Source organism: Punica granatum, chromosome 8 (genome assembly GCF_007655135.1).
Source record: "Punica granatum isolate Tunisia-2019 chromosome 8, ASM765513v2, whole genome shotgun sequence".
Taxonomy (NCBI): Eukaryota; Viridiplantae; Streptophyta; class Magnoliopsida; order Myrtales; family Lythraceae; genus Punica; species Punica granatum.
The window spans coordinates 20,062,614-20,076,332 of record NC_045134.1 but is presented as its reverse complement, the minus strand read 5'-3'; the positions used below and the strand labels follow the sequence as shown (position 1 = coordinate 20,076,332).

Genomic DNA, 13,719 nt, shown 5'->3' with positions numbered 1-13,719 from the left:
CATAAGATATTATATTTCCAACTCTAAATCTGATGATTATTGCTGCAGTCATTTTCTAGTATTATATATCAAATTCCAAGAGGATATTTATTTATATTATGGGCGTGCACGAGAGAATATTTATTTATTATATGCTAATTTCATTTTTTTTTCTTTTTGCCAAGAAATCTTTTCATTTTATAACAACAAATCAACCATTGATTAGTAACAAGTACATTATAAGTACGTACTATGTAGTATGTAACTTGTTAGTTAAGACTGGATCACAAATTTCGGAATACAACGAGACACCTGAAATTTAACTAAATCATATATATTAGTATTATAAAACAATTTGAAAATAATAAAAATTAAAGTTACGTTAAGCAAGAATTAGAAACATTGACAATAGAACACACACAGAGACACATATATATGTTCGTATATCCGTATATACACACTTATATATATATATATATGTAGGTAAGCATATATATAATTGCCGTTTTTGATATTACAGCCGGTTTTGCCCATCAGACATGACAAGTAGAGAGCACATCAAATCACCTGACGTCTAATACGTCAGGTTATAAACGTTGTTCTTGTTTGTCGTCCTTCTAATTGGCGTCTAGAAAAATTACAACTCATCTTAATTAATTTGTATATCGGGCTTCCTTCCGGTTATACATCGAAAGGCTGGGGCATATGTCTCCTCTAAGAGACTCGGTTTTACGGAAAACCCTCATATGTTCTCTAGTGCTTTAAGATCCGCAAGTCGTATGCGCCTCAATTGAATTTTTAATTGTAATTGAATCTGCCCATTACTGATGATCTAGGATCACTAAGCACTTAAGTCTCATCTACGTGCTGCTAAACAAGGCATCATTTCTTTGCTACCATTTCTAATTCCTCTCCGATTCTTCAACGTCGGTTACGATCACTCGCTGCGGTGACGTCTCAGGTGGCCATGGACCTTCATCGAGCCCCGTCCCCTCTGCCATGCATCTTTTGATTATGATCCGTTCCTCCACCCACTGCACCTGTCACTTCGCCTACAATTTATTGCACGTGTAAATAGGAATTTCCCAATCGATTTCCTAATACGGATTTTGAAAACTAAATATTTCCTAATTTAAAGTCTATAATTTCTTAGCGCTGCCAATAATTGCTAGAAGGTCATCTCCCCTAAGATATATGTTGTAAGAGAAAATATAAATTTGTCTATATTGTGTATTAACGATTAATATATATATATATGATTCGAAAACAATAGCATTCTTTTTTTTTCCAGTTTCATGGGAGGCTGTGAGATTAGTATAATAAAATAAAAATTTTTAAAGTTAATAAATGGACACAAGTAGATCCACTGAGTATCGAACCTGGAATATGTTAGTGACAGCGAGTTCGTGCGCCATTGTACTATACCCTCTTTCGTTATGATATTGACGTTGTTTTGATATAACATTAAAAGAGGGACAAAAAAAAATCAAGAACTGAAAATGTTAACAATATTGTAACAAAAAAAATATTGAAATCACCGAGAAAACCTCATGATGAGGGTCATGGACACCTTGCTCACTCCAACAGGAAGAATTGTATGTGTACATGTATACATACTGTGATCCCACTCGCCCTTCTCCTGTAGAAAACAGCTAATATACGGAAACACATGCAGTATCATGTTGCCAATAAGAATCTTAGAGGATCCGATCTTGCTAGAAGCCGAATCTCCATCACGAAATTGTGGCACGCTTCACAGATTCACGCCTATGTAATAAGAAAAAAGCCTAATTGGCACAAAATTTGATGTCCATCCCGCTAGGAAGATAATTAGAATACACAATTTAGACAAATTGCTCATTAGGCTAACAAAAGTTGCAAGAAAGTTAGAAATTAAAGATCTTTACTGAACTAAAACAACTATTAATAATATTCACACCCATTATCGACATTCATGCGGTCACTGAATCACATGAACGAATTGAAAATTACTGAAATTCTACTTATCTACTAAATCTTCAAGAATCCGAAGAAGCCAACAAGAACCCTAAGAATGCTTTAACTCCGCATGCAATTAACTAAGTGGCCAATTGATCGGATGCGTTTCAGAATGCTGATGATCACTTGACTTCGTGATCTTCTTCCTTAATTATGTGACACGATCAGAGCTAGACAGAGCCGAGTCTCAGGCCGAAATGACCACATCTGGACAGGATCAGCCTCCTTGAGGCCGTTCCGCGCCACCACATTATTCCAACCTCCCTGAAAATTATTCTAAATCTTGCTTCAGCTATTAATCGGGCGCTCTAAATATTCAGTGGAAATTTCGTGTTTGCTCCCACATTTGGCAACAGAGTCATTAAGCCTCTGCCTTCATTATTCATTTTGCTTGATTGAGAGTGTCGACATGCGGGGTTAGATCGTCATTCTTGTATAGCATTTATTAAATTAATTTGTAGAATACAATGCCACTGTAATAAATTGCTTAAACTTAAAATTGAAATTTGCATGGGTTGATGACACCATGATTTCTATTGAGAAGGCACATAGACTTCGTATGCTTTTTTTTCGGTGTAAATCTTAGTATTTAGAAGTCCAATTAAACCACGATTAATACAGTCGATCTGAGTCGGTCCATTAAGGGATAAAGCTCGCACAGCGTAAATTTTTTACATTCACAAATACTCTAACCTAAAACTTTACTTAAGCGAAATAAGTATCGAATCGCTTGAACAAATTCACGTTCGATTTTCTACATTCAGTTAGACTTCATGTGCATTGAATTCGCAAAATCTCTCTCTATATAGTAAAGCTATTGTTTCTCAATGCTAAGCTACAATAGGATACCTGTCCCATATTTCCTTTTCTCACTCATCTTTTTTTTTTTTTTTTACTTTTTCTGATTTTACCCACAAGTTTTGATTATTTTCATTTCCATCCCTTTTTTATTTCTTCCTATACCATCCTAAAAAATTTCAAAATTAACATCTTAACTATCTATATATTAATTAACTATCCATTGCATCCTACATAAGAGCAGTAGATTGTCATTTTGATACCCGTGCATTTTTTTCTCAAAACAATATTACAATCAACTTTTATCTCTATAAATTTATGGAAAAAAATAATGATGAAGTGGGTGTGATTAGATTGTTAGAATATTTCTCCACAATGTTATCTTTGGTTTTAATCGGTCTCTCAATCCTTTCGTCCATCTTTTCCTTTTTTTATTTAAGCAAAATATTATTATTATTTAATCATTTTCTATATATATATATATATATATATATTAACGTCATAACTCATACCTAATAAATTTATAAGATCCCGATAATTAGGAACCAAAAAAAAAATCAATCTATGAAAGTTAATATCTATGATATATTAAAATGAGTTAACTCCTTTTTTGGTAAGTATAAAATGAATTAATTTCATTAAATTTATTTATATATCTGATAGAGGTAGTTGTAAACAAAGGAAATTGTTTCTGTTATAGCAAATATGGACGTTAGAATAAAAATTTGCTCTGAGTACTTAGCGTGATTGAAACGAAATAAGGGAAAAAGGAGATGCCTTTAGAAGGTATGTCTGCATCTTATTTATTCTAATTGTCCATTTAGCTAGTCTACTATATGAGTTCTTGATATAAGTGCAATTTTGAGAAATTAGTACTTTTAAGCAAGTACTACCCGGCAGGTTGGTCCTCGGAATGAATGGTCATTCATTACATTTGGATGGTCATGTTTCATTTCTAGATTGTGTACTTGTTTTACTAAACGCCCATTGAAACATTATTTTCAATTTCTAGTTTGACTAGGAATGACCATTCACTTGACACGGTGAGAAAATGCTTTGCGGGCCCCGCACGTATCAAATGCGGGGGAACCACGTATTCCAGTGACACGGTGTCAATGTGGAAGCTCTTTTAAACAAATATAGGATTTGTCCATTAGAACCATTACCGATGATGTAGGATCAGTAAGAGCACAAGTCTCATATACGTTCTGCTAATCTTGTTCGAGCTCATAGTACCGTCTATTTTTTGGAAAAAATTACTCTTCTTTAACCCTAGAAAACTGATAGCATAGTACCCGCCAAAAGCTTAACACTCCCCGATATGTATAAAAAAAGCCTTCAAGACATCATTTCTCTGCAACCATTTCTAAGTCCGCTTCGATTCTTCAACATCGGTTACAATCACACGCCACGGTTGAGGTCTCAGGTGGGCAGTGGATCTATCAGTATCACTTCTGCCATACATCATTTGATTATGATATGCTCCTCCACCCCTGCGTCCGTCACTTCGCCCACATTTTGGTGCACGTGTGAATAGGGAATTTCCCAATCGATCACGATCTGGACTAAGCATGCATGTTGAATGTAATTGAGTTTCCTAATTTTTATTTTGAAGTCTATAATTTCTTACCACAACCAATAATTGCTAGAAGGTCATCTCCCATGAGATATAGATGTTGTAAGGGAGAATCCAAATTTGTCTACATTGTGTATTAACGATTAATATGTACAATCCGAAAACACCGGCAGATTAACTAAACCCTAATAATGCTTCGACTCCGCATGCAATTAACTAAGTGGCCAACTGATCAGATGTGTTGATGATCACTTTGCGCTTTGCGATCTTCTTCCTTAATTACGCGTTGTGATCAGAGCAAGACAGAGCTGCGACAGGCGCCGAAACGACCACACCTCGACATGATCCCCCACGTTGAGGCCATTCCGCGCCACCACATCATTCCACCCGTCTGCGAGCACGAACGCGACGGAGGAGGACTTCCCAGGCTTCTTCATCTCCCACCTCCTAAGTGCCAGTCTGCAAGTGTTGAGCGTGGGCTCCAGCATCTCGACTGGTATCTCGTTCAATTTATTCTTCTCACCACGAATCTTGAGGAATTCTTTCTCGTCATCACTCAAGAACGAGGGCAACCAGCTGATCATTTTCTCGGTCATCATGAGACGGTGTTCATTCCGGTCACAATCGCTCTTGGTGAGATGCTTCTCGCACACAAAGAGAATCTCGCTCCCTCCCAGGCCCTCAATAATCTTGTTCTTGACGTCCTGAGGGATCTCCCTGTCTGGCTCGGGCGGCCTGACAGCTGCCTTCCTTGGCCTCTTTATCATGGTTTGTGTAGGCTCCTGGCGTTCTTCGTCGATCAGTCGTACTGATTGCATCTCAAAGACGTCGCTGGCCTTTTTCTTCGCTCTGACGCATCCCCTAGATTGTTTCGATTTTGGCCCACCCTTCGAATTTTCCTGCTTCTCATTAGCAGCAGCATCAGTCCTGGAGTAGACGTCGATTGGGTGGGACAGGGTATTCTGTTTCAACCTCTTCTCTCTCATTAGCCGTTCTCGCATCTTGTAACGTTTCATTGTGCAAAATAAGAAGTCACACTTGATCCAACCCTCAGTATCTTCCTCAGCAAAATCTTCGGACGACAGAGGTTTCTGCCATTCCTCCATCTCCGAAGCAGACAATTGCATACGCTTCATCTTGACAATGGGTCGACAGCCTTCTTCATCTTGACTGATCACTCGACCTTCGCCTTCCTCGGCCACCAACAGCTTCTTCATCGTCGACTTCACGGAGAACGTGAGGAGAGTTGATTTCAGATAGAAATGACAGAAATATTTAGGAGGTGAAGATATGCTCTATACTGGACACAGACATGGGTATATATAGATCGAGAGATACCCCACGAGTATATAGGGGAATCTGATTGTTTAGGGCAAAAATTCCTTACCAGAAACTGAGTTCAAAGCTTTGCAAATATTATTCAATTTCCTAATTTGAACTAATTATGAGGAAATCAGAAATTTCCTAATATAATATGGAGCAAATATATCTCTACGTGATCCTTCTATTGTTCACCCAAAAAAATAGCTATTTCAGAATTTAAAAGAAAAACAAACTTTGAAAATATGTTGACAATATTTTCCGGAAAGAAATATCGAGATCTCCCCGGAAGGACCCGTTGAGAGAAAGCAGTATTACTCAGTAAGGTAAGAACACACCTATAAGTTAACCTCACCGAGAAAATTATATTGACTATAGAACATAATAGCCGTACGTGATTTTTTTTTCCTTTTGCGTATTTGTAAAGATATCAACTGCGGCATATCTTATGGTGCTAGAAGGAATCCAACACCAGGAGGTTTTGTTCTTCCATAATCTTGATAGGCATAATTATTTTTACATCTATTAAAATAAGAGGTTCCTGTTCCTCTAATTATCCATATTATTACCATCTCCTAAGTCATGTTCTTTAAATTACTGCCTATATAGGTCGATAATTAATCAGGTCTTGTATTATACAAAAGATCCACAATGGTCATGTGGCATTGTTTTACCGCTTAATCAATTCTAACGTCTTTTATATGTATATCGTGACTTAAACGGCTTTACCCATTCTGCATGTCCAAAAAAGGCTTTCCCCTTTCTGTTCGTCCTTGTGTTGTTGGGAGTCATGTTCTCCGTTTCTGAATCATGTCCTATAATGAGAGGATACGCTTAATCACAATTCAGTGCAAGGAAATAGACGAATAATGCCGATACCACCGGCTTGATTGCATCTGGTGCAAATCACATAGTGACTGGCCATTGAGGACCGGTTAAATGACTGGACGCTCCGTGGTGCTATTCGCATGAGTACTTTTCTTCGGCTTAGTTTCTCCTATGAAAAGATTAATGGTACCTCATTGGATACATATATATATGCACGTTCAATGTACCTCATTGGATACATATATATGTTCACAAGAAATCACATCAGGATTTTATGCGGAACAGCGCATGTTAAGTCCCCCTAGATAATAAACAGAGCACGAATGATGAGGATCGACGAAAATGGAATGGATTTGCGAGATACGATATGAACATTTGCTCAGACCCAACACAATCACGTCCAGCTTGTACACCGAACATTGCAAGTCCTAAAATAGCTCTTTGTAGGCCCAAACAAAGGAATTAGATCGCTACCATCTTTGCTAAAGAAAAAGATTTTTAGAAGGGGAGTGAAACCGTATCTGATCATACTCCAACTCGTCACGAGTAAATGAGCGTTTGAGGGATTGAAAAAAGATTTCTTCTCAACATTCCGAGATACCGCTTTTCACATATCTGAAAATGAAGAACATGTTGAGATTTGAAGGGTATTCCTCTTACCTAATGCATCTTCTTCCCCGGAATAATAGCGTTGCACTCGTCTGTAGATTACATAACCAAGCTGCGGGACTAACAAAGAAGTAACCCCATAAGCAAATTAGTATATTAGTAAATAAGAGAAAAATGAACAGAGTTGCTTCCCATTGTTTTCTTTTCGGCCAAAGGAAACCTCATTTTATTAAAATTAAAGTTACTGGAAAAGGAAATGGGGAATAGAAGCCCAATTTTTCTTCACTCATTCCCTTCCTGGACTGATTGGAAATCCAATCTGCCTTTCGTTACCACTTTTCTTGATCAGACTCATATGTAGATGGGAGAAGAACATCCTGCTTTCTCTAATCTCGGCGGCAGTTCGCCTGATCTGCCAGGATGGGTCCATTTCTCCTGCTAGCCAATTTGAATAGAACTTTTGGTTCCATTTCTCTAATCGAAAGTGGCCACGGCCTCCAACAGCAGCACAAGGTCCTTCTGCAATAGCCTCCCGCAAGGTCCCCCGAAGAAGAGTTCCTGGCTACAACACCAATTCCAGCTTCAAAAAAACTTGCATATCAAGAGCTGCATCACAATTCAATTTCAGGAACCCTGCCGCCGGTCTCTGCAGCTTCTCAGGAGGTCCTGCCTTGTGTCAATGTGCCGACGGATCGGCCTTCTTTCCTTCAGTTTGCTTATCTTTCAAATCCTTTAATATCCCTGTCGAGCCTCTGAAAAACAGGTATTAGGCATTGGATTCCTTGCCTCACGCACAGCAGCACACTTCTCCTTCCACAAAAGCCATAGTGTGAAGGACAGTTTTCTTGTGAGATCAATTCTGTCAAGACCCTTTCATTTTGCATTCATCCACCATTTCGTTTATCCAAATAATGAGTCTACTGATCTTCTCTCTTTCAATCCTAGTCCCCATAACAGCAAACACTATTCATCTCCCCAACTCGCATAACAACAAGGCATGCTCTGCAGTTCTTCCTCTCCACAAAACTGATATCTATCGGCAACGGGAATTTTCCTTCTTGCTAAATTCGAAAAAGTAGGAAGAATGTTTTAACATACCTTTCAAAAGAAGTTTTTCACCTTCAGAAGGCAATCCATAATCCAGATTAGCTCCCATGTTTGCTGATCATTGTTAGATGTGTTACTTATGACACATTTAAAAAGCTGAAATTCAAGCGGAAGAAGCCAGGAGTACTATAAGGTTATACAATAATAAGCTGCCATTACAAGATAATCTTTGACTCTTTCTACAGAACCTAACTAGTAAAACTGTTTGCTCAGAAGACTTTTCACTTGCTTTCCACGATGAAATGCATTAGGAAAACTGTTGAGACCGACATATGCCCCAATCAGATAACAGTTTCCTCTGGTGATTCCCATTATCCTGCATCTTATAGAGCATCTTATCGATGCCAAATCCTATCTACGGAAGGCCTCTCACCAGTATGAACCACCAAGTTCCTCTCCCTCCAGGTAAAATACAAGTAAGGGTACACACCAAAAAGGAAAAAGAAAGAAAAAAAAAATTACAAGCAAGCAGGAGATAAATCATATAAGTTCTCTAATGATATAGAGGTCACAGATGAATCTAGGATAGTTCAACATTAAGTTCATAGCTCTTACATTTTGTCACTAAATAATGTCTTCAAGCGGATTCTTTAGTTTCTTGGCTACTTGTTGCCTCCGGTAATCGGGAGCAACAGTGGCTGCAGTTACATGACTGTACCATGATTCTCCCTGGTCTTCATTTTTTCCCATAGTATAACTGTAATATGCATTATAATAATTTCGCCACATCATAAGAAATTAAAAAGAAAATGAAATAAAAACTTATGGCACAAATTCATGGTCAGAGTAGACATTGCTGCAACACGCCCATAAGGAGAAATGTTCCCCTTGCCACTGAAATCTCAACGCAGGACACATAAAGATGTCTATGTTCTGACTTACAAGTGAAGTAGGCTAAAACGACCAAAGGGAACCTTCCCTAAGCAAACTTAGCTACAGATTTGCTAAAACTGATTTGCAGAGCTCGAAAATTTGCGGCACCTTCCAAGCTTCAAAAATTTCCATCACAAAATCACACGAGCCACTTTGCCCACTTCCAGCAATCATCCGGTAAATTTTTCATCAGTTCATCCACCTAACTTTCACTCACTATCATCAGTTTCAGGGAGGGGATCGAGATTAACAGATCGTTGCGAGTTCTCAAAGTAAGCTATCAACTTTGCACCAGATTCAATCGATATCGCAGGAAAACCCAGAAATAATCGATGCCCGATTGATCAAAATCCGTGTGATGAAATAATCGATATAGCGGGAAAGCCCAGAAATAATCGGTGCCGGATTGATCGATGCCCAATCAACCAAAATCCGTGTGATAAAAATAATCGATATCGCAGGACAAGAGAACATTTAAGCTGCATTTGAAGAAACCATTCGATCAGAATACATTAATACGATATCGTTGCGAGTTCTCAAAGAAAACCCAGAAATAATCGATATCGCAGGAAAACCCAGAAACAATCGATGTCCAATTGATCAAAATCCACCATCCATCAAACATATGAAATACCCACAAAATCAAGAGGGGCAATGTTCCCCATCATTCCACGCAACTAAACTAATCGATGTTCAATGATCAAAGAGGCAATCGCCTGTTCAATGAAATTAACAAATTTCGAAGAATTGAATTGGAGAAAGAGATTGGGAGAAAGAATTGAAAGCTCGCGCCTTCTACTGATAGTGGTCAACCCGATTCACTATGGGTCGGGTCGGTCCAGGGCTTGGACCGGCTGAATTGGGCCCTTTTTCGTTTTTCTGCTTATACTAGCCGTTAACTCGATAGTTTTTGAATTTGACGACAACGGTCCCCAACAAGCAACCGCGTCCAACCCAGTAGCTACGAAAATCAACACGCCATACTGCACCGGCGACTCGATCCTCTACTGAAAACAAGGTCCTTCTGCACGAACTGCATCTCATTACTAACTCGGGGTTCTAATTTGGTGCCAAAATAACATAATTAAGTGCGTATGGAGATCCCGTTTAATTAGAAACCGACCCAAAATTGCAACTCGCATACATATATATATATATATATGCAAAAGGGGAGATAAAAGATTGATCAACGGAAATATTAATCAAACAAAAGTTGCAAACAAAGTAGGAGAAATATCAACGATAGCATCCATTAAACTAAAAGAAATCGATCTTTATATTGTGTAATCGGTGGACGTCAGAGTCTTTCTCTCGTCACCACATGAATTCGAACTAAGTAAGAAGCCGCCATTCAAGAACTTAGGAGCCAAAAGACACGACAAATTAAAGATTTAACCTGAAACCCTAATCAATTGATCCTTCAGCTCTAGATCCGCATGCAAATTAGTGGCCGACTGACAATGATCGATCATACGTGATCTGATCTATTCTCCCTCAATTATGCTTTGCGATCATAGCGAGACCAAGTTCCAGCCCGACCCGAAATGACCACACTTGAACTAGATCGCCCTTCTTGAGATCATTCCGCGCCACCACTCCATTCCACCCGCGAGCAAGCACGTACGAGACCGTGGAGGACTTGCCCCCGTTCTTCCTCATCTCCCACCTCCTCAGTCCCAGATCACAACTCGTGAGGGTGGGCTCTAGCAGTTTGACCGGAATCTCTCTCATCTTGTTCGTGTTCCCGACACGGGTCTTGAGTAATTCCCGCTCTTGATCATTCAGGAACGAGGACGATTTGATCACCGACTCGGGCATCAAGAGACGGCTTTCTTCTTTCTTGACGTCGCTCGCAGTCAGATACTTCTCGCAGACAAGTAGAATGTCAGTTCCTCCACTGCCCTCGATGCTGTTCCTGAGAAGCATCCCTCCCAGGCCCTCAATAATCTTGTTCTTGATGTCCTGAGGGATCTCCCTGTCTGGCTCGGGCGTCCCGACAGCAGCCTTCCTCGGCCTCTTTATCATGGTTTGTGTAGGCTCCTGGCGTTCTTCGTCGATCAGTCGTACTGATTTCATCTCAAAGACGTCGCTGGCCTTTTTCTTCTCTCTGACGCATCCCCTAGATTGTTTCGATTTTGGCCCTCCCTTCGAATTTTCCTGCTTCTCATTAGCAGCAGCATCAGTCTTGGAGTAGACGTCGATCGGGCGGGACAGGGTACTCTGTTTCAACCTCTTCTCTCTCATTAGCCGTTCTCGCTTCTTGTAACGTTTCACTGTGCAAAATAAGAAGTCACACTTGATCCAACCGTCAGTATCTTCCTCAGTAAAATCTTCGGACGACAGAGGTTTCTCCCATTCCTCCATCTCCGAAGCAGAGAATTGCATACGCTTCTTCTTTACAATGGGTCGACAGCCTTCTTCATCTTGACTGATCACTCGACCTTCGTCTTCCTCGGCCACCAACAGCTTCTTCATCGTCGACTTCACGGAGAACGTGAGGAGAGTTGATTTAAGATAGAAAAGACATAAATATTTAGGAGGAGAAGATATGCTCTATACTGGACACAGACATGGATATATATAGATCGAGAGATACCCCACGAGTATATAGGGGAATCTGATTGTTTAGGGCAAAAGTTCCTTACCAGAAACTGAGTTCAAAGCTTTGCAAATATTATTCAATTTCCTAATTTGAACTAATTATGAGGAAATCAGAAATTTCCTAATATAATCTGGAGCAAATATATCTCTACGTGATCCTTCTATTGTTTCCCCCAAAAAAATAGCTATTTCAGAATTTAAAAGAAAAACAAAATTTGAAAATATGTTGACAAAGTTTTCCGGAAAGAAAATATTGTTATGTTAATCTTGTTCTGAATATATTTTCAGAATAAGAAAGGAATCCAACACCAGGAGAGTTTGTTCTTCGACAATCTTGATAGGCATAATTATTTTTATATCTATTAAAATGAGAGGTTCTTGTTCCTCTAATTATCGATATTAAATTACTACATATATGGGTCGATAATTAATCAGGTCTTGCATTATACAAAAGATCCACAATGGTCACGTGGCATCGTTTTACCGAATCCAAAATTAGGCTTTACCCGCTTAATTAGTTCCAACGTCTTTTATATATATACATATATATATATATATATGTATGTATATCTTGACTTAAACTTCCAACCTGGATTTAAAAATGCTAGCTAGTGGCATTCAGCCACCTACTTCGTCTCCAAATTGAATATAATGCAATCACCTGTCTCCTAATTCCTTCACATTCACACATTTTATTGCCACTGTGTACTTGATTCAAGTCATATACACAACCTAACCTGAATTCTGAATTTTATCTGGCTCATAATATATTCTTGTATTATATTGTAAGCTGGCTAATAGTATTCGCAAGTTCACCTCACTCGTTTTTGTTTCATGCTGTTACGTTAATTTGCAGTGCAACTCTAATTTGACGAGGGATGTTAGCTAATTTATAATTTTTCCCTCAATATTTATTGCAATATACGACTAATAGAGTAATGTTAGAAGATAGTTCTTGTGCATACGTGAAGCTTTCATGTCTCTTGGCAACTCGAATCTTTGTAATTGTGGATTTTATTTTTTATGATAATAATTATATTTTTAAGTGACTATTGATGGCACAATTTTAGGGCGGTACTACACGTTCTTTTCAAAAATTTTAATACTCTGCTTTATTAAGTAGCAGCATAAGTACTACCGAGAATTGTTGAGAGTTTGTTGTCTCGCATTGAAATACTAATTAGAAATTTATGAGTTCATAAAAAATTGGATATCATAACTTATTAGTTTGAGTTTTTTAATTGAAAATGAGCTCAATAATTTATAATACCAGTGAGGAATTTATAAAAATAGTAATATAATAAAATTATGTATGAAAGATACATACTATTTTCACTATTTCTGCACTAATCTTCACACAATCAATCAATCAATCTATCTATATATCTATCTATTTATCTATCTTTCTTCTATACAACAAATTCAAACAGGTCCCTATCCTAATCCATATGAAGCCATGTGTTGGCTCTTCATATTTGGCCTTCTTTTTCCTTCGCAACTTTTTATTTTTTAGTTTTTACCAATTTTTGCTACAAATTTAGATTTCACTTTATATAGGGGTACAAATAACTCTTAATCAAATATTATTTCTACCAAGACGAATTTAAATCATGCCAATGACAATGAAATACCATGAAATTTATCATCGTATGTCAGAGTATAAATAAAAAATTTTATGTTAAGTTCCAACGATATGATAATAAGTATCGCTTGATAATTATGTAATGTACAAATGAGAACATGACGTGAATGAAAGTTTATCCTTACTTTACTTTTTTTTTTCTTTTTTAAAACTTACCTTTTCATTTTAGTGTAATTTTATCATATGAATATATCATTGTCAATATTGGGACAAATTAGAAGAGGTCGTCGGCATTCTCAGAAGTTGTCGACAACCTCGACCAAGGCAGTGGCCGCCCAAACAATGGCCACCACCCCCAATCGAAGTCGTTGGGGGACATCTTAGGCAGTCGGCGACCTCGCCCAAGTAATGGTGGCCGACTTTGGGCTCCACCGTCCATCTCTGCCGC

The 13,719-nt window shown here is 38.3% G+C and overlaps 2 protein-coding genes across 2 annotated transcripts; both read right to left on the bottom strand.

Annotated features, from left to right (window-relative positions):
- Positions 1–4,626: 4,626 nt before the first annotated feature.
- LOC116188826 (putative B3 domain-containing protein At2g27410) lies at positions 4,627–5,568 on the bottom strand. The gene has a single exon (XM_031518292.1). The coding sequence runs from the start codon at positions 5,566–5,568 to the stop codon at positions 4,627–4,629; it is 942 nt and encodes a 313-aa protein (XP_031374152.1).
- Positions 5,569–10,378: 4,810 nt separating this feature from the next.
- On the bottom strand, positions 10,379–11,614 carry LOC116189186 (B3 domain-containing protein At2g31720-like). Its single transcript, XM_031518739.1, has one exon. It carries the CDS (start codon positions 11,561–11,563, stop codon positions 10,583–10,585), a length of 981 nt encoding a protein of 326 aa, XP_031374599.1. The 5' UTR covers positions 11,564–11,614; the 3' UTR covers positions 10,379–10,582.
- Between the last annotated feature and the right edge of the window lie 2,105 nt (positions 11,615–13,719).

Excerpts from the sequence above, each read along its gene's own strand:
- LOC116188826 (XM_031518292.1), bottom strand. The coding sequence starts at position 5,568 with ATGAAGAAGCTGTTGGTGGCCGAGGAAGGCGAAGGTCGAGTGATCAGT.
- LOC116189186 (XM_031518739.1), bottom strand. The coding sequence starts at position 11,563 with ATGAAGAAGCTGTTGGTGGCCGAGGAAGACGAAGGTCGAGTGATCAGT.